Source organism: Exophiala xenobiotica (assembly GCF_000835505.1).
Source record: "Exophiala xenobiotica strain CBS 118157 unplaced genomic scaffold supercont1.4, whole genome shotgun sequence".
Taxonomy (NCBI): Eukaryota; Fungi; Ascomycota; class Eurotiomycetes; order Chaetothyriales; family Herpotrichiellaceae; genus Exophiala; species Exophiala xenobiotica.
Genome location: NW_013562491.1, coordinates 2501700 through 2528091, shown reverse-complemented (window position 1 = coordinate 2528091; position 26392 = coordinate 2501700). Strand labels below are relative to the sequence as shown.

The 26392-nt window shown below is 52.5% G+C and overlaps 12 protein-coding genes across 12 annotated transcripts; 7 read left to right on the top strand and 5 right to left on the bottom strand.

Moving 5' to 3' along the window:
- Positions 1-412: 412 nt before the first annotated feature.
- Positions 413-2906, bottom strand: PV05_07159 (uncharacterized protein). Its single transcript, XM_013459955.1, has 2 exons — positions 1364-2906; positions 413-1202 (listed from the first exon to the last, which is right to left on the bottom strand). Exons 1-2 carry the CDS (start codon positions 2008-2010, stop codon positions 788-790), a joined length of 1062 nt encoding a protein of 353 aa, XP_013315409.1. The 5' UTR covers positions 2011-2906; the 3' UTR covers positions 413-787.
- Positions 2886-5430, bottom strand: PV05_07158 (uncharacterized protein). The gene is made up of 3 exons (XM_013459954.1): positions 5112-5430; positions 4793-5054; positions 2886-4700 (listed from the first exon to the last, which is right to left on the bottom strand). The coding sequence occupies exons 1-3, from the start codon at positions 5143-5145 to the stop codon at positions 3380-3382; spliced, it is 1617 nt and encodes a 538-aa protein (XP_013315408.1). The 5' UTR covers positions 5146-5430; the 3' UTR covers positions 2886-3379.
- A 440-nt stretch (positions 5431-5870) lies between these two features.
- PV05_07157 (uncharacterized protein) lies at positions 5871-9030 on the top strand. Its single transcript, XM_013459953.1, has 4 exons — positions 5871-6805; positions 6858-7329; positions 7384-7540; positions 7593-9030. The coding sequence occupies exons 2-4, from the start codon at positions 7143-7145 to the stop codon at positions 8668-8670; spliced, it is 1422 nt and encodes a 473-aa protein (XP_013315407.1). The 5' UTR covers positions 5871-6805; positions 6858-7142; the 3' UTR covers positions 8671-9030.
- Positions 9031-9340: 310 nt separating this feature from the next.
- Positions 9341-9943, top strand: PV05_07156 (uncharacterized protein; the record flags this gene model as incomplete). The annotated part of the gene is made up of 2 exons (XM_013459952.1): positions 9341-9583; positions 9758-9943. The coding sequence occupies 2 exons, from the start codon at positions 9341-9343 to the stop codon at positions 9941-9943; spliced, it is 429 nt and encodes a 142-aa protein (XP_013315406.1).
- Positions 9944-10579: 636 nt separating this feature from the next.
- PV05_07155 (uncharacterized protein) lies at positions 10580-11704 on the top strand (the record flags this gene model as incomplete). Its single annotated transcript, XM_013459951.1, has 1 exon — positions 10580-11704. One exon carries the CDS (start codon positions 10580-10582, stop codon positions 11702-11704), a length of 1125 nt encoding a protein of 374 aa, XP_013315405.1.
- Positions 11705-12254: 550 nt separating this feature from the next.
- PV05_07154 (uncharacterized protein) lies at positions 12255-13290 on the top strand. Its single transcript, XM_013459950.1, has one exon. It carries the CDS (start codon positions 12345-12347, stop codon positions 13047-13049), a length of 705 nt encoding a protein of 234 aa, XP_013315404.1. The 5' UTR covers positions 12255-12344; the 3' UTR covers positions 13050-13290.
- Positions 13291-13762: 472 nt separating this feature from the next.
- Positions 13763-15833, top strand: PV05_07153 (uncharacterized protein). Its single transcript, XM_013459949.1, has one exon. It carries the CDS (start codon positions 13977-13979, stop codon positions 15603-15605), a length of 1629 nt encoding a protein of 542 aa, XP_013315403.1. The 5' UTR covers positions 13763-13976; the 3' UTR covers positions 15606-15833.
- Positions 15756-18679, bottom strand: PV05_07152 (uncharacterized protein). The gene is made up of 4 exons (XM_013459948.1): positions 18515-18679; positions 18246-18422; positions 17867-18185; positions 15756-17585 (listed from the first exon to the last, which is right to left on the bottom strand). Exon 4 carries the CDS (start codon positions 17501-17503, stop codon positions 16226-16228), a length of 1278 nt encoding a protein of 425 aa, XP_013315402.1. The 5' UTR covers positions 17504-17585; positions 17867-18185; positions 18246-18422; positions 18515-18679; the 3' UTR covers positions 15756-16225.
- Positions 18680-19960: 1281 nt separating this feature from the next.
- PV05_07151 (uncharacterized protein) lies at positions 19961-20803 on the bottom strand (the record flags this gene model as incomplete). Its single annotated transcript, XM_013459947.1, has 2 exons — positions 19961-20133; positions 20219-20803. 2 exons carry the CDS (start codon positions 20801-20803, stop codon positions 19966-19968), a joined length of 753 nt encoding a protein of 250 aa, XP_013315401.1. The 3' UTR covers positions 19961-19965.
- Positions 20804-21276: 473 nt separating this feature from the next.
- Positions 21277-22893, top strand: PV05_07150 (uncharacterized protein; the record flags this gene model as incomplete). Its single annotated transcript, XM_013459946.1, has 1 exon — positions 21277-22893. One exon carries the CDS (start codon positions 21277-21279, stop codon positions 22891-22893), a length of 1617 nt encoding a protein of 538 aa, XP_013315400.1.
- A 452-nt stretch (positions 22894-23345) lies between these two features.
- PV05_07149 (uncharacterized protein) lies at positions 23346-25454 on the top strand. Its single transcript, XM_013459945.1, has 4 exons — positions 23346-23919; positions 23973-24352; positions 24411-25046; positions 25117-25454. Exons 1-4 carry the CDS (start codon positions 23379-23381, stop codon positions 25207-25209), a joined length of 1650 nt encoding a protein of 549 aa, XP_013315399.1. The 5' UTR covers positions 23346-23378; the 3' UTR covers positions 25210-25454.
- Positions 25254-26335, bottom strand: PV05_07148 (ribosomal protein L19). The gene is made up of 2 exons (XM_013459944.1): positions 26131-26335; positions 25254-26074 (listed from the first exon to the last, which is right to left on the bottom strand). The coding sequence occupies exons 1-2, from the start codon at positions 26321-26323 to the stop codon at positions 25560-25562; spliced, it is 708 nt and encodes a 235-aa protein (XP_013315398.1). The 5' UTR covers positions 26324-26335; the 3' UTR covers positions 25254-25559.
- Positions 26336-26392: the final 57 nt, after the last annotated feature.

Here is a 26392-nt window from a genome sequence, read left to right as displayed (position 1 = left end):
CCTCATACTAAGGTATGTACGGTATTTATTCCCTCGGCTCTCAACTCTAAGGAGATCGAGATCCTCCACAGTCGTACATGACGATAAAGCATCGCCTCTAGGGCCTCCATTGCGCCTCTTTCGATCTATGTACATGTACGAGGGTTGTCTCGTCTGTGGTCTCCGGTTTCGGCTTGCGGGCCCCCAGGAATTTGCTCTCGTGACCGTCGGAGGGGACACTTGTGAGCCTGCTGTGCCCACTGGTGGCCCCCATTTAGGCAGGTCGGATAGCTCCCTCGAGCTCTAAGCAAACACCGAAGAGTTAAGACACATGTCAGATCACCTGGCAGTCACCGATATTGCGGGGAACAGCGCTATCTCGCATCAAATCCAAGGCCTTATGCGACACCCAGCCATCTTCATGGCGGTGAAACTAGATCCAAGCCTCTTGATCCATTTTGATGATATTATTATGAATCTGATACGTGCCCATCCTTATCTTTGCGGCCCTTCGGAACTCGCATATGCCAGCCGCGCATGGAGATAGCTTCCAAGTCATCTCATCCGTAGTCCTTTTCAGAGGCTCCCAGGACAACGCCGCTCTCGCTTGCTGATGCTTTCCCCGCGAAAGACGCCCATTCCTCGATGATCACTACCTAGTATGCTCCTCCGGATCGCTTTTCCATGTCCATACTATGCTAGTTCCCCCCAGAAAGAACGCCATGCAGTGTGGGCAACCCGCAAACCATACCGTGTTGCAATGCAAAGATAAGAGATCGTAAAGTCGTAGTCATGCATGAAGAGAGCATCATGTGCTTTGAGTCTTATCCACCATCCAAGTCTTGCCGTTGGCTTCCTCCTCCACCAGGAAGGCGGTCGCAAAGTATTCGGATATCGAGCGCCAGCCGGGCCAAAGCGCGCGAGCCGAGTCTGTTAGCTTTCCTGGCTTCCCGCGCTGTGAGTCCTGGCTGTTGCGACCAGTGATGGTGTCGTTGCTGCCTTTCCTTCGTCCAGTGTACTGAAAGTCAGGCCCTGGGAAATATGGCGCGTTGTACTGGCCAAAGAGCACTTCGAGCCCCGACAGTTGCTGTCGATAACCAGGTGGCACACTGACTTTGACTTCGATTTGCTGGTCGTACACATAATAGCATGGTAGCTTTAGTGCTCGAGTGAACGCGTCACAGACTTGCATTGGCGTGAGGTTCTCGAAAGCGAGTGCGACCCTAGATGTGTCGATAAATCAGCTTCCATCCGCTGTAGACTTGTCACGGTCTCTTGATGTTGTCCTTGGCTGATACCGACAGGCTAGATCACTCGAAACGAGTGTCCTTTCAAAAGAACAGGCTTTCTTGGAGGAAGAAAGCGCAGATGGTGTTTTACTTACTTTTGTCCCTTCCCCCATCTGTTCGGTCCATCCTTGATGATCTGTAGCACTGCTGGACCAAAATCGTGCTCCACATCCAGCCACGGGAGTTTGGTGTCTGGGTGAAACGGTGCGCGCCATTCTACCGTCCCATCGTTTCTGAATTCGGTACAGAAGAGTGGATAGGGAAGACTGGTGAAATTGTTGTAGTAGATTCCGGCATAGACAAAAGTGGCAGGCAGTCCCAGTTGTCGGATATAGTTCTCCACGGTAAATTTGCAAGCCCACAGGGGAAGCGAAGGCCATAGTGGGTTGTGTATTGAATGGTCCGGCATGCTGCTGTAGATGAAGTGCTGTATGTTCCTCTTTTTGGCCGCATTGGCAAGCGCCTTTCCGATTTTGATCTCATCGCCAGCCAGAGGGTTGGTGTTTATAAAGGCTACTTGGGCGCCTTGAAAGATCGTGTCCACCAAGACTGGATTATCCAGCAAGGACCCTTCGAACAGTGTGACATTTGGTAACTCTGCCAGCTCCTCGGCTACCAAGCCTTCGGACGAGTATACCTGGGCTCGGACAGCATAACCAACGGCTGCTACAGCGCGGATCAGCGAAGCCGCCTGGCGACCAGTACCATTAACAATGGCAATGGTCTTTTTTGTAGTGGTCATGTGGTGACAAGGAGCCTCGTGAACTTATATAGACGATATATCCCTGAGGCCCAACGTGCGAGAAAACACAGTGCTTCAAGATTACTGTGTAGAGCACCACGATGAATGCCGACTGTGCAAGAGCAATGGATATTGAACCGGCTCTCCAGGAAGATCAGCAGAGGTTAGAAGAAATGACAGAATCGAAGAGCCAAATGAGAAAGATATCGCGCCATCGTGGTCGAATACCTAAAGATTGGAACCATCCATGTTATTGACGGGCTGAGTGCACACCGAAAAATCATGCGACCACAAATGGCAAGAGAGTACCACGGTGAGGACTGGATTCTGTGCCGTAATTCGGTCCCATCAGTGACCCTTGGCTGCGCAAATTCTGCGATGAGTTTTTCAGACCTCCAGCACCGCCAAACCTGATGCAGCTTATTCTTTACGTAACCAGCAGTCGACGGCTGGTACGAGTACCGGCCGGGTGCTAGGGCCATCCTCAGCACGCACCCCCGAAGCGCCTGTATCCACGCAAACCAGGGAATTCTTACTCCGACACCCGTTAGAGGTGCCTCGAAGTAAATGACATTCGTTGGCGGACTTGTGCAACGTGAACGCAAGTAGGGAATGACGATAGATGACTGCCGAATGCGGCATATTGCAACCCAGGCTCCGTCGGAACATTGGTGAATGCGGGGGGTGATTGATTGAAAGGCGGGGAGCCTAAAGAAGCAGTGGGAGCCCAGGGAGCCCAGTCGCCTTGGGTATGGTTCCTGCCTCCCTAGGCTTAGACTACTGGCCCAGGGAGCATCTGGAATCGTCGTCAGTGGCGCCTCATCCAAATGACCGTTGATGCAGTCAATGATGACTCTAATATTCAAACAGTACGACGGGCGGCCGTGGCGGGATAGATCACACAAGGTTGGGTGCAAGGGTCCAGTAGTCTCAGTGTCATGTAGAGTGATACAAGTAATTCGAGGACCAAGGGCGCGCACCGCGCGCAAAGGGTACGCATCCAACACCACAGGCGTCCAATCCAGGCAGGGCCGATCTCTGTACGGGCACCTCCGCGGCCCCATAGACATTGTGGTTTCAGTGGTATCATAGGCCGCGTGGTGAAGGCGATTCAGACCATTGGATTGCTCAAGGTCCTCACCTCCACCACCACATTCCGCTGCCGAAGCCACGAGGCACAACTGCAAGGAATTTATTGCTTGATGCAATAACGTCGGCCAATGGTATTCCTGGCGGCGGTGCGTGGTAGTTTGGTGTCGATGCCCACATCTGAGCCTGTATGCTGAAGCCCATGTGCTGAAATGTCTGGTATCCCGTCGAGGTATCCTGGGTCCCTCGCCTGTCCAGCTTCCAATTTGAGACATCCACGTCACTTGTCTTCTGACCGCTGGGTGATTCCGAGGCCGGCGACCTTCCACACTTCTGGTCTCTGGCTCGCATGCAGTCTAGCCGTAGGGAGCTCTTCCTGGTGGAGATGTCCGCCCGCCTGCCGGAGGAGCATCACATGGGGTACCAAGCCAGCATTGGCTGCCAGAAAAAGTGGCGTTCTGCTGGTGTTGTTGCGGATATGCACTGACGCACCCATTCCTAACAGATACCGGAGGATGGCAAGGCTCGGACCAGTTGCCGCCAGATGTACAGGCGTGTTTCCAGTGTAGTCGGGACGATTCATGAGCTGACTATCGCTCCGAAGCACATCCTTAACCTTGTCGATATCCCCGCTGGCAACGGCGTAAGCAATAGCCGTCAGTTGGGTAACCGGCGACGATAACTCGCCCGTTGGATGACTGAAGATCGTTCGTGAACTCTCAGTCAGCTCGCCGCGAATGGAAGTCGCCATGTCTCTGGCCACTGATTCGGGTGTTGCACCTGGCAAAGCTAGAAGATATGACAGCTTTGTCAATGCGGCTTCACTGGTCATGTCACCTCCCGCCACCACGCCGACACGCCCGAGGACCATTCCTGGTGCATAAAGTGGGCTGACGCTTCCAGTCAAGCACTGGGTGATGTTGACGATGACAACACCTCGCTCGACAGCGTCTGCAATGACTCGCAAGAGTCTGTTATCGTGGCCACTCGGGGCATTGCCAGTGCCAAACGTCTCAAGGACTAGACCACGGAGGTTTTCAGTACGAAGTACAGCATCTACCATTTTCGCGGTGATGCCGGGAAAAATGCGCAAACAGGCCACGTGATGAATCTCGAGGTCCGTCTGGATGCTGAATGCTTGGAGTGAAGTCGGCCTGGTCACCATGTTCCATGACACAGCGGTGTCGACGGCGGTAATTCTAGCTAGTGGGGGGAGGTTGGGCGAGGCAAAGGCGTCGAACGAGCTGGCCGATATCTTCGTCGTTCGGTTGCCGCGGAACAAGGTCGAGTTGAAACACAGGCATACTTCGGGAATCATGAAATGAGCTGCCACGTCAAGGGCGTCCAGCAGATTATCCAGGGCATCGTTCTTGCGTTCGGCAAAGGGGACTTGGGATCCAGTGAGTATGACGGGCTTGCCCAAGTGCTGCAGCATGAAGCTCAAAGCTGAACAGGTGTAGGCTAAGCTGTCCGTGCCGTGAAGCACGACAAACCCATCGAACAGTTTATAGTTGCGATAAATGGTTTGGGCAATTTGAGACCATCCCCGGCTGTCGATGGAAGAGGAATCAAGAAGCTCTTCAAATTCCAAGACCGCATACCTGGAAGCAAGAGTCAGCACTTGCACTCTTTAGCAGGCCGGAAGTGGAAATCCTTGGGCGACAATGCAATCTGCAGCAAAAGAGGGACCGACCTAACGCGTTTCCCGTAGACACTCGTAGGCGTTTCTAAACTTTGCGACAAGGCCACACCGTCGGGTCCATCGTGTAACGCTACTTCGATCGGCTCATGGGTCTTGCCGTCGTTGAACTCGGGACGAGGAGCCATGCATCGCTCTAGGAAATTTCGCGCTGGAATCAGTCCATCTGCAGACTTTTGCATACAGATTGTTCCGCCGGTCATGATGATCAGAACCCGAGCCTCGGGAACGTGCGTCTCGTCCATGTTGGTCATAGCTAAACGCCGAGGTCAGCTGAGCGTAAAGGGCCAGATCTCGAGATAGTATGCTATACCTCTTTTCTCAAGACTGGATACTTCATTGTCCATATTTGCTCATTGTCGGAAAACCCTTCCTTGTCTGAAGGAGATCGTGCAATGTCCTAGCCGTGCTATGATCTAGTGCTCTTCATTCATAACAATTGTCCCCCTATGATATATGCGGATCTAAAAGAAAATGTGGTTGGTTTGGTGGAAAAGTTTGATCGTTGGGCTGAGATCGCGGTATCCCGAACCGTGGCAAGGCAACGCTTAAGCTAAGTGGTGTCGCGTCTCGGCCACACGTCCCAAACCTCGAAGGAAGTCCTCATCAACAAGGCGCATAGCCTGGTAATATGGTCGTCAAGAACATGTGGTCCCAAATTCATAGGAATGCGGGCGTCCACCTACATGGAGTAAACGTTCTCCGAGTCGGGTTGCCGTTTCCCCGTCTGGCAAGCTTTGGTCAGCGGCGGACTGATAAAAATCTGATGGGGTTGACGTATGAGCCTCCCCAGCCCTGAGCAGATCGGTAAGCGCTGCAACCCCTGCATGAATGGTCGGCCAGCGCCGTCCTTTGTTAAGGGGCACCCAATGGGCACCCAAGGGGTGTAATAAATCGGCTGCCTCAATTCCTGACAACATCTCTCCCTTCCCAACGCCTGAATGCGACGTCTGCTGCAGATATTTCCGGACCCTAAGCTCCAGAACATCCGGAAGCGATTTGCTTGTCCTCATGATTTGCAAGGCGGCTCGCAAGCCCCTGTTTGGGCATATCCGACTGGCTGGCGGGAAAAGCACAGCGTCGTACAAAGGACAGTCTCATTTGCTGCTCCCATGCAGCTCCCTGCTTTCAGCTATCTACAGAGGGTCCTCAATGAAGCAGTTTGATCGACCGTGAGAGGTCATCTGGCGGATGGTGCACCAATCGATTGTGCTTGTCCGTCTGCGACAGGAGCCTGGACAGCTGAAGGAGATTAGTGGACGGCAAGATGCAGGAATGATGACAAAGAAAGGCCATGCCACACGTGCAACGACAAAGAAAGGTTTTGACATCTCCAGGCAGGACATATTTCTGGAGACTCGCTTGAGGAAGAGCACAGAAGGCCTCCAGCAGGAATTGAGATTTCATCCGGTCGCTCAACCATGGTTCCAGCAATGGCTGCAGGATCTGAGCCTGGTCATGGCAAGGTCCATTGATGGGACAGAGTGCAAACAAAAGACCACAGGTGTAAGATGAGCAGAGGAGACGTTGTGGATCTTTGTGCGTTGAGTATCGTTCTTCATTGTCTGCTGCGATTCCTTTATGATGCTTTGTGGGATTTAATTTAGCAACTCGTCTTGCCATGTGTCGCCAGTCTGCGCATCAGTGTGTTCGACCTTTATTCGTATGTGCCAGATGCATTTCCTGCAGGATCTTCGATAACGCCCTGTTTTTGCAACAAGCGAGCTGGCTGGTACACTCCTTCCGATATCGAGACCCAGACAAAGTCACCTCAGATTGCAGACTTATTGATTGATTGACGCGGTGTGAAGAGAAGAATCTTCCTTCGGTTTAGGCGGGATCAAGGTCCGAAGCGAGGCCTCACATGCTGCAAACGAGCCTTGTCACTGTAAGAAAGACTGTGCGAAGTGCGGCGTCAAGAGCAAGTGAGAGAGAGAAGATTGTACCGGACCAACAGTCAAGAACGCAACAACCCAAGTGATACAGTCGCAGCTCCCAGATTAAGCGGTAAGTACGCGCAACATCCTGGACAACACCCTTGATACTGAATTCGCGACAGTTCTCAGAAGTTGTTTTCTTCCATCCGACCAACCTCACCACACGCGCACCGCTTCCTCAGTCTTTATCAACCCAGTCCACTCCTTAATCCAGCCATACATAACACCTCTGCCTTCCTTTCCCTCGCTCATTACAATTGTCACACCTTTTCATTCAGTCGATCTGGATATCCAATCTCTTCAAATTCATCAAGAACCACCAAGAAACCTCTGTCGCAGGACGATACCAGTAAGATAGACCAACACAAAGGGCCTACAGTATACTGTCGGGCGACAGGACGAACGCTATGGCCGCACTCAAAACCAATCCCACCATGCCGGTCATGACTTTTGTCGCGATCCTCCTCTACGTCCTTCCTGCTCAAGCCTTCTTCCGTCACCTCTGCTTTGGCGAACTCGCGAACGGCCGCATCGATCCCATCATGTCGCCCGGTTTGCCTTCCCAGCATCTTCACGTCACTTTTGGCGCCTCCAGTGAGTTCGTCACTGATTGAGAAAACGAGGCCATTTTCTAACATTGGAACGCAGATCTCGGACTTGACTCTTCCATCGAGGAACTTTTGGCATCCAACTGTACCAGCTGCTCCATCACTCAAGACCATTCGGCATACTGGGCTCCTCGCATGTACTTCCAACATTCCAACGGCACTCTTCAAATGGTTCCAACTTCTGGCGGAATGACTGTGTAAGTGCCTCACTTTGTCTGGCATCCTTCACATTTTCTGACACCACTACAGGTACTATTTCACCGAAGGCCCAGGCGCAGGCTATGGTCAAGAGGTTACCGCATTCCCCCAAAACTTTCGCATGGTCGCCGGCATGTCGCCCAAGCGTGCTTTCTACGGACCGCAGCCTGACCCACCAATGGCACACTGGCAAGACACTGACCGCACTCAACAATCCTTGATGGAAAAAGCGGTTGGCTTCAATTGCCTACACTACGCCAATTCTCCAAATGAAGGCGCTATGGAATATCATTACCTGCGAAACAAAACCTATCTTGACGAAACTTGCACAGATGGTATCCGCGCTGAGTTGATGTTCCCATCCTGCTGGAATGGCCAAGATTTGGACAGTCAAAATCACACAACACACATTGCATATCCGTATGAAATCAAATATGGAGAATGCCCAGAGGGCTATCCTGTTCGACTGCCTGTTCTCTTCTACGAGACCATCTACCAGACGAACTTGTTGAAAGGTCTTGAAGGACAATTTGTCTTCTCAAATGGCGATCCCACTGGATTTGGCTACCATGGTGATTTCATCTGCGGGTGGGACGAAGGTGTTCTGCAACAAGCCATCAACAACACTGCCTGCACAAACCCTACCAGCAGTGGTCTGCAGGAGGATTGTCCAATGTTCAACCTGCAGAGTCCAGCTGATGCTACACAATGCAAGCTTGAGATGCCAGAAGCGATTCAACATGAGCGTATCGACTACATCCGGGAACTACCGGGCGGCATACAAATTCAGTACGGACCGGAGCCTGCTACAATGCCGGGAGCTGCCTCACCTGCGTCGCAAGTTGCGAACAGCACAGTCTCTCCTACACCTGCGAATCCGACACCAGGACCTACAGCATCCACCTCCCCAACTACTTCCAACGTCATTACTCCCATGGCTAGTCCGATCTCGGATGCTCAAACTACAATGACGACAACCTACATGAGCAATGGTGTTGAAGTCCACATGGTGGTGGTTGAAGAAGTTGTGACAGTCACTGTGTCCAACGGAGCAACTCCGACGGGAGAGCGCAGAAGACGCCACCTCCACAAGCATACCCATAACCACAGCGGAAGACATCTGCACTGAAGACCACGTGGGTACAGGCGGGTATACCAACCGAGGTCCTCTCCTTGGCTATCCAGACAATACCTGACATGTCTTGGAAATCACCCTGCATACCTTATCTATTGACTTCTCGCGATGTGAACGGTGCCAGGCGCACCATGAATGATGACTGCACACAGAACAAATGATTTCAAACGGGCTGGAGCTTGGTGATTAGTTCGGAAATGGGCTTTTGATGAGCTGACTGATGACAATTACTATCATGGATGATGGCAAGCAATGAGCTTTTGATGTGGAAGGCGGTTTGTTGAAACCATTTCACTGTTGCTTTGTAGAATAGCTACTTCAGGTAGATATTTCTCGAACGACGAAACATTTTCAATGCATCTTGTCACCCAACTTGGGGTCTGTTCGTGACCGTTTTCCACTGTGTTTGTCGCATCACTGGCGTCAATGAGCCACCGTACTCGGAGTACGGCGAAGCATACACGTGTGAGGAAAACATCTCAGGCACCTAGGTGTCAGGAGTCTGCGTGTCTGCATTCAACTCCGAGGATTCCGTGCGTTCCAGTAGGTGACCATAAATTCTACACTTCTTAGATTTTATCTCTTGTTCAGATCCAAGCTACTCATTCAAACATCATTGCCTTCGAATGAGAGGTCCGTGGCCAGAACTCTGCCTGCATTGACCATGGCCACACCATCTGCTGCAAAAAAAGACGCGGCTGCGATCATCGCGTCAGCGTCGCGCCACAACAAAATTTCAGCGCCTCCCTCGTTTAAGAACGACAACCACAAAGTGGTGTGGTGCGAGACGCTATGGACGAACTTGAGTCATCAGGCCAAACGTCTGGGACTGCCGGCGGTGCCGTATTTTGACCCAGAGACGATGTTGTTGAGTAAGGACGTCAACCGGAAGTTGTGGATTCAGTTGGTAAGTGAGTTCCATGATCTGGCTGACCTGGTCCTGTGTGGTAAGGGGCAGAGTGAGAAGAGAGCGACAAAGGCGAGCGAGGGTGAAGGGTGGAGAATGTATGATGAGGAATGAGGAAAGGAGGGATGTAGGGACAGAATAGACACCACGAATGCTGACTGCGTTGCGTTACAGGAACGGCTATGGGACAACTTGGGCCCCGACAAAGCACCATATGCATCGCCAACCATGCTCGAAGGCGGCGAAGTCAAATGGCATTCCTTCTTACCTGGAGATAAAGGCAAGGAGGTCGAAGTGTATGCCAACATCGTCGATGCGTTTATGAGTAGTGCGGTTAGGCCAGGCCATTATGACGATTGAAGAAGGATTTTACGTGCCAAATATGGTTGGTTATATGGAGCAGGACGAGAGTGGCGTTATGATGAAGGAGATCCGATCAATCGAGTCACGAAGCCCATCTTTCGATATTGTGATAGGCGGAGTTTGCGTACAACAAGAACCAATTTTATCATCTTACCCAAAGCAGAGGAAGATGTCGCCCGTACCACGACGACTTCCAGCATGTTTGAAAATGGTGCATTGCGAATATTCTGACTGCAGAAACCGAGGATCGATCGAGGTTGCTCGATAACGGAGACAGCCGAAAGACGTCGTACATCCCGATCCACAATAAACAAACCCTTCGCCTCCACACCTCAATGTTCGCAAGTCTGCATTGCACAACATCCTTCGGTCCCAGTGTGTGGATGATGGATAGCTTTCGAAGTCTGATAGGGAGTCTCCGACAACCTGCCCTACATGTACGCAGCTGGCACGGATGTACGCCAGAGATGGCCATACTTTGTCCGACCAAACTTCACTCTTGGATGAATATAAAGACTACCATGATTCCATGCCTTCGTGCAGATTGTTGCTGACCTTGTAAAAGAATTGCAGAAGTCCCTGACCTACAGATCACAGCAGCAAGCCAGAAGACTCGACTCACAGGAACCCGCCATGTCAAGCGTCACTATTCAGCCCGTCAACTCTTCCCATCCGGAACTGGGCGCTCTGGTCCAGAACATCGACCTAGCACATTTATCAGAGGAAGACTTCCAAGTCCTCCGCAACACGCTCTATACACACAATGTCGTCTGCATCAAGTCACAAGGGAAACTTACTCCTAAGAATCAAGCCGAACTCACCCGTCGCTTTGACCCCGAGGCCATGACATACGGGCACGGCACGACCATTGACGCAAAGCGCTCCATCCTCCATCCTGATCTCAAGACCATACCTTATCAGCCTGAAGTACAGGTCATCGGAAACGGCTTCGTGCCCGAATATGAGGGTCTCACTGACATCAAACTGAGGCATCCTCACCACCGAACCTTCCACAAAACCGTAATCCCGGATGAGCTGGACTTGGACTATACGCGGTTCTATCGCTGGCACATCGACGCGGCTCTTTATGGAAAGCTCAACCCACCTCTCGTCACGTCCCTGTTGGCCGTAAAGGTGCCGAAGAACCGGAGACAGACCCTTTTGTACGACGACGGCACTGGCGATACTCTCGACGTCCCCCTTGGCACCACCGCTTTCGTGTCGGGCTACAACATGTTCGACAACCTCAGCCTCGAGCAGAAGGAGTTTGTCTTGACGTCCAAGATCGAATACGCTCCGCATCCATATGTATGGATCTCGACCACAAAGTCCCGGCCCGACGGCCTCGGCATGGTATCAGAAGGCAAGGAAGTTCCACTCGAGGACCTCCCGCCCATTGAGCGTGAAAGCGACATCCAAATCCTTCCCATGGTATGGCGGAACCCGGTGACGGGTCGATTCGCGTTGCAGATTCACCCCTCCGTGGTGCGAAAGATACACTTGAAAGATGGCAGTGTGATCGATGACCTTGCGAAGGTCCGCGATATCGTGCACGGTTTGCAACGGCCGGGGATCGCGCCCAAATTTGTCTACGCCCACGACTGGGAGGAAGGGGATCTGGTCTTGTTCAATAACCACGGAGTCTTGCACAGCGTCGTGGGTGCATTCGCAGAGAACGAGGTCAGACTATTCCGTCAATGCAATTTGGCAGCCAGCCGGCCTCCTTGCGGACCTCAGTATCCGGAAGTGGTTGCGTGAATGGAAGACATAGCCGGGATTTACGGAGTACGACCATAAGCGAAAGGTGACTGTGGCCTCGAGATTGTTTGACCGTTGAGCCGTTGATCAGAGAATGATCTCTATGTACCTTAGCATGTAGTCGCCAGTTTGAAAATTTTTCAATTGCGACTGCACACTTTTAGCACTGGTGATGTTGAATTTCAACTTTTTCGCTGTCCCGTGGACATTTCTTCCCTACCACGATAGTACGGTGTGCCTTGCACGGCCTTGTAACCTTTGGAGGACGGCGGATGATGGGGGCATGCGGGAGGCCGCGTGCACTTAAGTTAGTACTTACCTTAGGTACGGGGGTACAGTAAAGTAGCCTAGCGCAGCCCCGCCTCACCAGCCTGGTGAGCCTAGTGAGCCATACCGGAGTGCCTAATAGGTGCCTACCTAGGTAATGGTGTAATGGTGCTCCCTTAAGTTAGTGATGGCCACGCAGGTGCCCACGTCGGTGCCACAGGTGACAACCTCACAACCTCGGCCCAAATTTCTCCACGTTTCGCTCACGAAGCCTCGCCTCTTGCTGGTGACTCCTTCAAGCGTACGGAAAACAGACCACGTTCTGGCTTCTTCTGCGGCCTCTTCCATCAAATCTCAAAGGAACCCTCCGACAATGGCAGCCGACCCTAGTAGCCTCAGCGAGCAGGAACGGGCTACGCATCTCCTGGATGCGCAGAACATGGCTTTCCAGCTGTTCCAGGAAATCGAGCGAGACTTGATCCGCCCAGGAGTCAGCGAGAAGGCTTTGAGCAACGAGATCCACGAGCTTGGGACGAAACGGCACAATGTCCGAACCCATTGGCACAAACGCGTCGTCAGAAGTGGTCCCAACACGTTGATGCCGTACGCGGAGAACCCTCCAGACCGCATCATACAGCCCGACGACATCCTCTTTGTGGATCTAGGTCCAGTGTTCGAGGCCTGGGAAGCGGACTTCGGACGCACCTTCGTCCTTGGAGACGACCCTGTCAAGAAGCGGCTGCATGCCTCGTTGGAGCCGGTGTGGAACACGGTCAAGGCTCGCTATGACGAGAACCCCGACATGACAGGAGGACAACTCTATGACATCGCGTGCGAAGTGGCCCGGCTTGAAGGGTGGGAGTTTGGCGGTCAGATTGCCGGGCATCTGGTCGGATCTTTTCCACATGAGCGCATCCCGAACGACAAGATCACGCTGTATATCACAAAGGGAAATACGGAACAGATGAGTCGAGTTGACGGGAAAGGTCAAAAACGGCATTGGATTCTGGAGATTCATTTGGTCGACCGAGAACGCCAGATCGGTGCGTTCATGGAGCAGCTCCTGACCATTGTTTGATATACAAGAGACACACGAGTTGCCTAGGGTTGTTAGCCCATTGTCGCTGTTTTTCCCAGGTTGTCCTCCTCGAAAGGAGGGTTCGGTTGTTCCCGTTAATACCCCGTATTCTTCGACGAGTGGTCGGGCCCAAATACTCTGCCGGTGCTAGTCCGGGCGTTTGGCGTCAAACAAGATCCAGGTAAGTCTGGAGTGGTCAAGCTATATTCTCTAGCCTAGGAGGAAGCCAGCATACATTGATCAAGACTTTCATTCTTACCCAGCACGACGCGCTTAAGCCGGGGTAAGAACGGCATTTTCTCTTCTTTCTCACACACGCACCAGTACCGTGTTCGATGATTCAACCACTTGTCCAGCGGCCGACGGAGTAGTCCGTGTTTGATTGGCATATTTCATGATCTAAAGGGCCTGGAGCCTCTGCTGTTTTTCAAGAGCGCAATCCGCCCCAGGATGACCAATATCATTCCCAACAGCCTGGACTTTATCAACGAATAGTAGTGTCCTTACCTCGACGCGAATAAGTTGGGAGATGGATGGGATCTTATCTCCCCACAATCGGGGGACTCTCTCTCCACAACGTTGACGGGCGACGGGCGACGGCGACGGGCACACATCCAGTGTGACATTTCTTACTGGGCAGCCTCTTCCAATGCGGTCATGTCCGCCGCAGCCTCGAGTGGGTCGAGGCGGGCCTTGTGTTGGACATCGAGATTCATAAAAGCGTAGGGTTCCATCTCTCGACAAGCTGACCAGTTCTCCAGCGTCGTGCATCCGAGAGTGAAGAATAGCAACCGGACAGCCAAAACAGTAACAGCAAGGCCATCGCGTCCTCACCCATACACCTGTTCCCTGGCTCGATACTAGTATTTTGACGGAAAGCCAAGCAGTGCTGGACGAAAACCCCACGTCTGCACACCAAGCCAAAAAATGGGCATCATACCAGCACGCAAAGCGGTGGCCTTCCCCGTCAAGGCCGGACAGGAAGTCAAGGTGATCAACACGCACGGCAAACAAGTGGTGGACTTCTGGGCCTTCAACCCCAAGGATCCCAACGACTTCTTATCCATGGTCCATACCAGGACCATCTTGCTCAAGGTATCGCTCGCAAAGGGTGATGAACTATACAGCACTCGGCGGAAGCCCATGCTCGTCTTGACAGAAGACACGACAAAGGGCGTGCACGACATCATCTGGTCGGCCTGCGACGCCGAGCGATACCGCATGCAAGGATACGACGGGTACCACGACAACTGCACGGACAACATGCATTCTGCGTTAAAGGACACATTTCCGGACTTCCCCATCGCGCACGACTGGGTCCCTGATCCACTGAACCTGTTCATGAACGTGGCCATCGACCACCACGGCGGCTTGAACATCAAGCCTCCCACCTCCGAGAAGGGCCAGTACGTGACGATGCAGGCTCAGACGGACCTGATCGTCGTCATGAGCGCGTGTCCGCAGGACATGGCGCCCGTCAACGCGGGCATGCCGACGGATTGCGAATACCAAGTCTTGGACGACGTCTCTGCCGCCGCGGGAAGCAGTGCCCTCACTCGACAAATCCCGGCGACAATATCACCGGCACCCTCGCGATCTTCTCGTCGCCGCCGTGTCAAGGTGGCCTTGTCGTTCGACTTCGACGCCGTGTCACACTGGCTGGGCACGGGCTGCCATCCGGACAACAACATGGCGGATTACAGCTCGGGCATCTTCGCCGGCCAAGTGGGCGCATTCCGGCTCCTCAACATGCTCAAGAAGTGCGGCATCGCCGACAAAGTGACATGGTTCATCCCGGGCCACACGATCGAGACGTTCCCCTCGGCCGTGCAGGCCGTCGTCGAGTCCGGCGCCGAGATCGGCCTGCACGGGTACTCGCATGAAGGCATCTACCAGATGACGGAAGAACAAGAAACGGACGTGCTGCTCAAGTGCATCGACGTCGCGACAAAACTGTGCGGCGGCAAGAAACCCCGAGGCTACCGCGCGCCCATGTACACGATCCGCGAGACCACGGTGAAATTACTCCGCCGGCACGAATTCCTGTACGACACCTCGCTCATGCACCACGACAGCCAGCCGTACTTCACGCCCAACGACCCGCCCATCAAGACCATCGACTTCTCGCAGCCCGCGTCGTCGTGGCTGCACCCGACCGAAATCGCGACCCAGTCGTTCCCCGCCAACGGCCAACATCCCTTGGTCGAGATCCCCTGCGGCTGGTACAACGAGGACATGATGCCGCTGCAATACCTGCCCCACCTGGCCAACAGCATGGGCTACGTCTCCACCCGCGTCGTCGAGCAGATGTGGAAGGACAAGTTCATGTGGCTGTGGGACAATGCCAGTGAATCCACCGAGGGATGCGCTTCGGCCGACTTCGTCTTCCCCATCCTCATGCACCCGGACACGTCGGGCATGTCCCATATCATCGGCATGTCGGAGCGCTTCATCCAATGGCTGAAAGGTTTTGGAGACGACGTGACGTTCTCGACTCATGAGGACATTGCCAAAGAGTGGCTCGCAGAACAAAAGCAGAAGCTGGGTCTTTCTTGAGCCGGCGAAATGGCAACAACACAAAACAGCAAGACGACAAGGCGACAAGATGGCAGAACAGTAAAACGGCTTTTGAAAACAGACAGACAAAGGACGAATCGATTTCTATGCCTCGGAAAGGGGTATAATTACAGTGGAACTGGCATGAACTAGTTTTGCAACCCATTCTTCTTTGATTGTCTCATCTATCTCATTTGTACTTAATGAAAGATTTGTACAGCTTCGTCATGAACCACGTTAAACGGGCCACCAAAACACTAGATAGCACTAGTATGTGCTTTCCATCATCTTGAAAATCCCTCACCAGATCATCCATCAAGATTCCACGAAACGCCGGGCCGATGCAATTTTGGGGGGTATATCCTTATCATTCACTTGGCCGTACTGTCCGCCGCTTTTGTCATAAATCCCGTGAATGATCTTCGAATTGAAAGTACCTAGGTATCCTTGCATGTTGATACAATCGGCGCCATAGTTCGTCAAAAGCTTGAGAAGCAGAGAAAGTTGAGTACTCTCTTCAATGGCTTGCCCAGTCAGGGCTGCGAGTCCAGCTCGTCATGTCGGTGTTTCTGTACAGATGTCGTTATGGTGGTTTTGGTGTCAGGTTGAGTTCAATTGACTCAGTGCAGAGAATCACCGATCGTCTCGGCATGGCGTCGCATGTGACTGTGGAGGTGACGCTTGGATTTACCGGCGGCTTGGGAGAAGGTCATGGACACTCCAGGAGTGCATGTCATTCCGGCCTCCATGGACATGACCGTCGACCATAATCCCGAAGCACATCTTTGGAAGCTGGCACCATCCGCACTGCAAGCCCACGCACCCTCATTAGTACAAGGGCCGGTTTGAGTTCCAGCAGCTGAGGTATTGGTTGAGGCAGATCCCAAGTCTGAGCCATTTCCATTGCTGTTCGAGGTGCTTGGAGTGGCTGCAGGAGCTGCGGTTGAGGATGCGCCGACAGGAATGACTGAGGCCACATCGGTACTTGCAGGACTAGCTGCCGAGGCGGCTCCAGTGGCGAAAATGGCAGGAGACGAGCCAGCTGCTGAGGAACCGGCTGGAGAGCCATAGCCACCTGCAGCACTCGTAGCGCCAGCAGAAGAACTTTCAGTAGCTGAGCCAGTCGCTGCAACTGAAGCAGCTCCAGTAGCAGTTGGGGTTTGAGCGGCGTTGTTGCCTGCAGCAGCTCCACAGGAAAGTGTAGTATAAGGACCATTTCCGGCCGATTGGACCACGGAACCAGGGTTCGGATACACATAATCGAAAGATTCGGGTGTCGTGCAGTCATTGATTGAGGCGAGGTTCGCGACAAACATATCAGGGAATGAGGTCTGACGCTTCGACATCTTTGGGGTTGGGGCGTATCGCTTCTTCTTCGCCGCAGTGACAGTTAACGGAGCGCAGTTCATGTAGAACTCGCGATTGCCGACCTTGTTGATCCATGTCCAAGCAAGAGTGTATTCGCCTGGAGCGATGCCTTCGGGGACAGTATACTGAAAAGTACTGGAGCCACTGCCGTTGGGGTCACCGCCAATATTACCAGCAGAACTAGACGGACAGCCTCCTTCGATACTCAGTATCACACTCCACTTGGAGTCTTTGGTGGGTTCTAGATCGGTGGTCAAGCTCACTTGGCAGGAACCACCTCCGTGTGTAGCTTGTCCGATGAAGCTCAAGGTCTGTGGTTCACCGATAGCTGCGACATTCTGAGCACCTTCCGCATCGTAGACACCGGAACGCTGTTTGCAGGGAAAGTCGGAGCCACTGCCATCGAGTGGAGAGTTGTTGAGAGTGCTCTTGCCATACGGGACAGGAGACTTCATGATCATGTGAGCGTTGGTGGATGCGGCGAGGAAGAGGACGCTGGCCGTAGCCATCTTCTTGATTGCAGAAACCATGGTTGATATCAGAGATTGATGGGTTGTTGTGTTACGTCAATGATTGAATGAGTGTGTTGGGCAGAGCAATAACCAGATTGCGCTGTAACACTTGTCAGTTTGGGAGTAGTTTCGTGCGTTTGCAGGAATGAATCTCCAGAGATTCGTAGTTGTTGGGTGTAGGAAGAGGAAAATCAGACTGGCCACCGGTAGGCGCAGGTTCTTGATGGGAACGCAGCAGTCCAAGAGAACCGACTGCCCGTTTGATAATCACTTATTGTTCTGCCGAGAACAAAGCAACCGCCGTAGGCAAGCAGTGAGGCGGCAAGAGTGAAGCCAGAGCAGTGGAAGTGAAGCAGAGAAAACCAGCGAATAGTAGCATACCTTGATTCTTTGGGCTTCCCACAAAGGAGCGGTCGTTGACTTGATTTGTTAAGGAGAGTCGTGTTCTGAAAGAACCTATTGTCTGCGCCGGGCAAGACAATGTGAGAGTCAACAAAGGGAACGAAAGAATGGTTCGGCTAGCTTGCCACAGTTGGGTGGTCTGAAAGAGCGACGGTTGTGAGTGAATGAGTGCTTTGAAGACATGCCGAAATGCAGCGACCTGGCAAGCTATATACACCATGGTCGAGGTCGAGCATGCGCCCCATAGACCAAGAGGGAGGCGAGTGAAGCGATGCCCCTAACGTCATCCGGGGCAATGCTGGTTGGGTTGCGGTGAGCAAGGGGCATATGAAACATGTCATTCTATTGGCACACATACAAGGTCTTTCGGCACCAGCTTGAATCCAGACTGCGGCTGGCGCATAGAGCACTGAGCCATTCACAAGCTTTGTCCACCGCGTTGAAAGACAGCTTCAGTCACGTTGAGAAGGCCTCCATGGACGTGAGGTGTTAAATGCAAGATGATTCGAGCAATGAACGGGTGGTGATCCGTATGCTAAAGATCTTCTTTCAGCTAAGTGAGGTAGGAGCTATGGTGGGTAGCTGAGGCAGGGTAGCTGTGCCACAGTGGATTGGTCCAGTACATACCTGGTAGGTTGGCGCTATCTCAGGGACGATCTGAGATGGTCCATTCTCGAAAGCCCCTGGGAGGAGGCTGAAGCAGTCCATCGTGAACGGTGAACGTGGTGGAGAGGAAGCACAGGCGGAAAAGAACCCAAGGGGCGAGGCAGTGGAATCATGAATGGAGTGACACGAGTGAATGGGACGAGGACAAAGAACCAGAATCCAGGGGCATCACGGGGCATACGAGCTCGTAAAGACACGAGTCAATTGCAGCCAATCATTAGACGCGTACTGAGCTTAGCGTGATCTCGCTAGTTCTCAACAGGGTTAGCTTCGGTCATGGAGAAACATGGGTTCCGAAGCAGCTCAGATCTCGACTTTTTCAATGGCCAGCGATACTTCGGAATTCCTCCTTTATGAAACACCCATTCCGGTCCCCTGCTGCAAATTGCCTGCAACCATCAATTGCCACTGCAATCGTCCCTTTTGCAACATCTTCGGCCGTCATCAAAACTGAAAGAGTTGGTCGGCGTGATGGCAATCGACCAAACGCCAGAGATGATGTCTGCCTCAATTGGCTGGGAGGGTCTGTGCTGGTTCTCCTCAACCCCAGCCTCGCCCGTCCGCTCACCGCGTCCCTCGCTTGACGTCTACCTGACTTGACTTTTTCCTGCACTGCGGAGTACCTGTAGCGACGTCGACTGCCGATCTCCATGGTCGACAGCTTTCCCACCACGCCCCGTGTGGACGCGTGAGAGACGACTCCTGTGGGACTGACTTCCCAGCCTTCTTGGAGCTCACCTGACAACGACCGAAGACGGCTGTCAGGGCTTTCAACGAGTATGTGTCCTATCCGCTATCTCCGAATGGCGCTGCTGTAAATCATCACGTATGGTTACCAGCAATCTTCATTCCAGACAATGCTACCACCGTAGTGCAGGACTGAACGTCTGGCACGGCGAATGACTGCAAATGAAAACAGACGGTAAGGATCTTGAACTTCTGGCCATGTTTACTATTCCATAGAAGTACTATATTCTGCAATACCTAAGCAATATCTGTCAACCTGCGAACTCGCTACTTTCCCTTCTAGAATATACCAAAGTCATCTCAAGATCCGTGCTCCTTTCCGGCCCACTCAGTCATAGCTGCTTCCATCCTGCTTTCTCATCACAGTTGGACTCAACGTCAAAACATGAAGGATGTGTTTTATTTTTTTAGCGAAGGCTGGCAATGCAATCGCTGTCTGCCGTCTCTTTCCGCAAGACATTCACTTGAACGGCGAAGAGAGAGTTGGGAAGTTTGGGAAGGACAATTTACTGGGACGAGAATATGGGGCTCTACGAAGAATTTTGCACGAGACACCGAAGACATCTTCAGGATAGAGGAGGCATATTAGAGGGAGGGAAGACAAAGAATAATGACTTACCTACATGATCACCTACCTTCTTCACTTACCACTTGCCTGATGTTGATCAAACCTGTAGCATCGCTCGGGCTCTGCAATCACCATTGCAATGGGAATATGCCGTCTTGTCGTAGAAATCGGGGTTCTTGCATGTTCCTCGAGCAAGTCCAGTAGTCTTCGTGACCATCTCCGTGTATCTGGTCGCACGTTGGACAGCTCGGGTGTCGGTGTAGACCTGTATTTCATCAGTAAGGTGCTCCAATCAAGAACGGGGGTAAAACAGCTGACTCCTGGTAGAGTTGCACTGTCAATATACTTACATGCGACGGCCTCCATTTGCGCTCTCTCATCTTGAAGTCACAAGTATAATGCCATGGCGCTAGAACGGTTTTGCGGCCATGTCTGGTTTGGATGCGAGTCGTGTTGTGGATGTTTGAACGTATGAACACCGTGTCGCAAGCATATTCTTTTGCCAGTTGGGCGGCGGTGACCTCGATAACCTCTCGCTCCGCGGGTTTCGGTTTGACATACCATTCAAGGTAGACTAGCCAACCGTTCGAGCTCACCGTAGATCGTTCAGAATAAGCTGACTCCGAGCTGGTAGTCTCGGCCATTTCCAAGTCCTCGCGGATTTCGCCCTCTTCTAGACCCTCGTCTTCCTCGCCGATTTCGCCCTCTTCCAGATCATCAACTTCATCGCAGATGTCGTGGTCTGGAGCGCCCACAAGATGCTGATTAGGAGGTAGTTGACTGCCATGGATGCAGTCCAACGTGAGTTCACGGTCGACCACCATGTCCAAGAAATTCAGGACACCATTCGTCTTGTAGTAGTCAGCATCGGAGGTAGTATCAGAACCAGGAAGCGAAGGGCTGCAGCAGCATTGGAAAGGGCCTTGTGTTGACATGTTGTTTTTGTTGAAGGATGTTGATACTTTGTGCTTGTGTTCTCAGTGACTTCGGTGGCTCCGAGCGTAGTGAGACTCTCTGGGTGCAAAACAGAAGCTGATGTTCAGATATATGTAAGAAAACCATGATACAGCAGAAACCTCGCTGTCATTTCCGCCTTGGTCGATCAATGCAGGGCCATTGTAAGTCCACAGACCATTGTAAACACTACAAGGTCATGTTTGTTACAATCCACACGTATGGCTTTGTCAAGCTCAAACGAACAAGGAGACGAAGAACAAAGACCGTAAAGTCGCAAATTGGCCACCGGGAACAGTACAGGAGTGGGAGGTACCCCACAATGAACAAAGACGTCGGGACAGAACAAAGGCTTGACAACATGGCGGCCCAGACTGACCGCGATAAATCGTGAGAAGTCCCGAATATTGGTTCTCCCTCCATCCAGCATTGGCCACCGCTTCCAAGATTCGACATGTCAGAACTCACTCACTCAGATATTTCCGAAATGTGGAAGCCGAGCAAATACGTACCTACATGGGACGACTGTGAGGACCTTGAGATGTACGTCGAAGGCGGCCTTCACCCTGTTCTCATCGGCGGCAGTTTCTCCAATGATCGATACAAGGTCGTTCACAAACTCGGTTCTGGCGGAAGCGCAACAATATGGCTGGCCCGTGACAATCAAGAAGAGCGTTACATAGCGCTCAAGATACTCACCTCAGATGGCTCCGGCAGAACTCGTGAGCTGCAGATCCATCAATTTCTCGCTCAGCAACAACTCGACTTCGAATCGGCTCACGTTGCACCACTTCTCGACCACTTCTCCATCAGCGGTCCCAACGGAACTCATTTGTGTCTGGTATTCGAGGTCCTCGGGCCCAGCATAGCTTCATTGAGGGGTTACGCTTCAGAGACCAAGATCGAGCCACACATCGCTCGCAAGCTCGCACGCCAGGTCGCAGAAGGTGTTGCCCACTTGCATGCAACGAAGGTTGCTCTTGCCGACTTGAGCGCAAGCAACATCTTGTTTCGCATCCAAGACATCAACGAGTGGAGCGTGGAAGACATATACAATGCATTCGGGCTCCCACAAGCCGAGAGGGTACAGCTCCACGAACCTTTGGATTTTGCCGAAATAGTTAGCCGTCTCGATGACCCTCCGCGAGATCTCCCACCGGTAGACGGACGCGCACCAGAAATGGTGTACCGGCCAATCGACCTTCTGCAGTCCAATCTCGCCTTGATCAAGCCTGAACTCCTCATGATCGATCTGGGAGAGGCATATCTTATCGACAATCCGCCAAAGTGCTCGGATGTAGGCACAAACTTCAATTATGGAGCGCCGGAGATTGGGTTTGATGACTTTCCAACTCCACAGGCAGACATCTGGGGCCTGTCATGCTGCTTCTTTGAGATGAGGTCTGCAAAGATTCTCTTCCGTGACGATTCAGCAGGGATGGCCGGTTTATTGATTCAGATGTCCCGGCTCCTCGGACTAGTCCCTGTGGAGTGGTGGAACGCTCTGGGCGTTGGAGAAGAGTCCGGGGACGAGGAGCCGGCAGATGGAGACGCAGAAGCCGGTGACGACGATGTTTCTGCCAAGGTTTCCCAAGAAGAGGCTCACAACAGTGGTCGGGAAGACGAGCTTCTGCATGCTACAGTAAGCGAAGAACAACAAGGAAGCCAGCTTCAGCCAAGACCTGATCTTAGACACCGCATTAGAAATATCGGGAAGTTGAACCAGTGGCATCGAATGACGCTGATCGAGCGACGAGCGAAAATCCTCGAGTGGTTCCCTAAAGACGACGATGGCGCTGTGGGAAGAAAGATCGGCATCCTGACGCGCCCGCCGGCCCGCCTATTGAGACAAGAGGCTGAAGATTTGGAGGATTTGCTCTCGAAGATGCTTAGATACCATCCAACAGAGCGTATATCCGTCAGCGACGTACTACGACATCCATGGTTTTCGAAGCGATACCAGGCTAGGGGGTCGAGGTCGAAAGTGGCAACCTCTAGGCCGCAGAAACCGAAAATGTGGCTGGAGAGATATGAGCCTGCCAGATACTATGATGGGTGGTGTGATGACTGATTTTCTTCACCCATCAGTAGGTAGGTAGTCACAGCAGTGTCACATGGTCGAACTGTGGGAGTTGAGAGAAGGTGCAAGTGAATGCTCGTGTCGAAGGCCGCGAGAAGTCAAACCATTCCAACCGGCATCTGGCATCGAGGAAGAGGAAGAGAGACAATGCATCGTGATCCCAGTATTAATGCATCCAATAGACTGTTGCATGGAGACTTGGAGGTGAATTGAAGTTGACAATGACATTGACCAAGAAGAGAAAAAAGAATCGCGACTCGGCGCTCACTCGTGACGGGTTCACAGCCTTGCACGTGACACTTGGTACGGCCTTTCACGTGACCATGGGAACAGCCACCGAGCCACGAAGTTCGACGACATTCGGATGGGGTTATCACGTGGGGCCTCCTCCACCTTCGGTTCCCTGTCATGCTCCTCCAGACTTCCCACGTCTCTACTCTCCCAATTAGTTACTCAATACGCGCAGAATAACCAACATGTCGACGGCAACCACAGCTGAGAGACTTGATGCTGCCATAGCGGAGTTCTTTTCGTCATGGAACATCTACAGCACGCTACTCGTCCTCTTGCTGGTGGTCTTTCTCACCTACCCATTGCTTACTGGCAGAGAGCCTGACACTCATCCCTTCCTTCTCGCCCGACAGGCACAGATAGCCCCAATCCGACACTCTGGTGAGTCCGCCGTCTATCGAGCCATCGACATGCCACATGGTTATCCTCTTCGTGCGGGTCTGGGAGTCAAAGACCCAGGCACGCCTAGATGGAGTTCAGGCCGGCCAGGCGATCTCCGCGACATATGGAGAGTCGCTGTCCGTGGTGCTGTCAAAGAAGACGGCACACCAACAGGCGAGAAAGGCAAGATCCTGACCGTCCTCGGGAGTGAGAAAGTTCTCGACCATCAATTTGAGGATCTCACTCTGGGAATCAACGCGATTGGTCAGTATGTCAAGCGAAACAACGGACAGAACGTCGCTGTGTGTCTCTCAAATTCGGTGGAGATGTTGTCCGCAATTTTCGGTATGTCCAGCAGCTCGAGTGGAACTGGTCTTTATCCTGACGTGATACCACAGCTGGTTCATTCTATGGCTTTTCGACTATCTTGCTTCCGTACGGTCTGCCACAGGACAAGCTCAACTCGCTTCTCGCAAAGACTTCGGCAGACCATGTCATTGCAGAAGCCGGTGTGCTCGACCTTGACGGCCTGCATTCAGTCAACAAAGCCCTCAAGAACGTCATCTGGGTCACTAAGGCGGGCAGTCAGCATATGGACTGGTCTGGGGATGCTCCCGATGGCTTCACTGTTAATTCATGGAATGATTTGGTAGAAAAGAACAACCGTAGTGCCACTTCTGAGGTCTTACCCTTGGACAAAGACTCTCAAGTTCCACCAGTGTCAGTCTTCTGCCCAGCACCTAACGGAACGTATGATCTGGTCAAGTATACCTCTGAAGTAAGTCTTCCACTGCAATATTTGCTGGGGCCTTCCCCATCCTGATGTTGTACTTCAGAACCTCATCTCAGGCATTGCAGCGCTTCTAGCGACGCTCGTCCGAGCTTACAAGCTAACACCAGCCGACACACTCCTGCCAACCACGAGCCTCACGGACAGCTACACGCTGTGCTGGACTCTAGCAGCACTATACTCGAACGCTTCGATCGCCTTGAACTCCGTTGCCGGCGACAAAATCGACCTTCTTGCTGCCACCGCTCAGAGCAAGCCGACCATTGTGATCGCCGCACCCGCGACTGTTCAGAAATACCTCTTGAGCCCCGCGACCAATCTGCCAGCTGGCTTGTCAAAGTGGAGGTCCACAAGAACCCTTCAAGCGGGAAATCTACCATCCGACCCCAGCGGACCGTTGGCTTTGTCTAAATTGAGAGTCATGTTCATTCCACAGTCTACGTCTCTGCCAGCCAACACTCGTCTGTCATCCTCGGCTATGCATATCCTGCGTACACATCTGCACGCTCGGATTGGGTACGCCCTTACCACGCCATTCGTCGCAGGGGCCGTTGCGCAGACGAACATCCTCGACTACCGTGACAAGGGCAAGCAAGTCTGTGTGGGCGCACCAATGAGCTCCATCGAGTTGAGTCTTGCTGGTGATGAGGATGTGGTGGGCTCTCATTCTCCGAAGGGAACGGTATGTTTTCAACGCGCTCTGCCTGTACTGGTAGTTGTCTCCCTGGGCCGATGCTGACTTCTCATCTTAGGTTAATGTCAAAGGACCGGCGGTGGTAGGTGGGAAGATCAGTCTTGACATCCAAGCACAGATCGACGACGACCATACACTACTGTTGCTCTGAGATAATCTATCTGTGAGTGGCCTCTTGGACGCTCACTGGGAAAGTCCTTCATGATGTGCCTGGGTATACAGCCGGCAGGTGGATAGATAAAATTTATTCCTACAAGGCTGTGGGGTTTCCCAAATCGTGAGCTTTCTTTTGTGATGCAGAGTTACCATTCCTGCAATCTGTTCAAGGTCCTTTTGCAGTGTATCATCTGGCAGCAACTGCCCCCACATAACGTATTCTACACTATGCTTTTCACAGCAGAGGCAATGCTGGACTGCCGTACGTCTTCGAAGGAAAACCTGCATCACGACCCGTTGTTCTCGCTAAATATCAAGTTTTCAAGAGGAAGATTCCGTCTTCCCTCATCTTTTGCCCTTCTTCACTCTTGGACCGGTATGCTGCTGCTGCCGCGTCGGTTTCCCACCTGTCAACATAGCTTTCTGCCTCAAATACTGGTCCACCACCTTTTGCACACTACCAGGATCGTGCTCCGGCTTGCGCAGGTAATACAGTCTTGCACGTCTCTTTCTCTTCTTCGCCCGTTGCGCTACCTCCATACTTTGCACCAGCGGGCTGTGTACTTTGATGCTCATCTCAATCCCGACTCCGGTTAATTGATTCCGAAGCAGGACTGACTTGTGCGGTCCTGAGCCCTTGATAACTAATATCACTCCAGATACAGGTTCGCCCGTCTTGAAGGTAACGAGGAGGATGTCTCCAACCATCGCGCGGTCTTTGTTCGTCTTGTCGAATAAGCGAGATCGTGCGCCTGTAGGGTCGAGAAGGGCGAGCTGCCGCTGCTCGATGAGGGAGACGGGGTCTTTGCAGATTGCGGCTTCGGAGACGGGGGCATCGTGAATGGTTATTTCACGTTTGCCTATTCCTCCAGGATTAGCACCGCAAAAAAGGAGAACCGAGAGCATAGTTTCTTACTCCGACCAGGTCTAAATCGTTCAGGTAGTTGCGGCCAAAACTGCTGTGGAAGGGACTCGGGGATTGCGAGTTTTTCGACGGGACCTCGCTGTACAGTGACGAGTGACCGGGAGAACTGGCGATGTGGCCGCAGTTCGGCGAAGAGCGACCGCCAGCAGCATGATGACATGCGCGTGGCTATAGATTGCGACATCTTGTAATGTTGTTAGTTTGACATTTTGAAAGAAGTCGCGGAGCTTCGCCCATTCAGTTTCAATGCGAG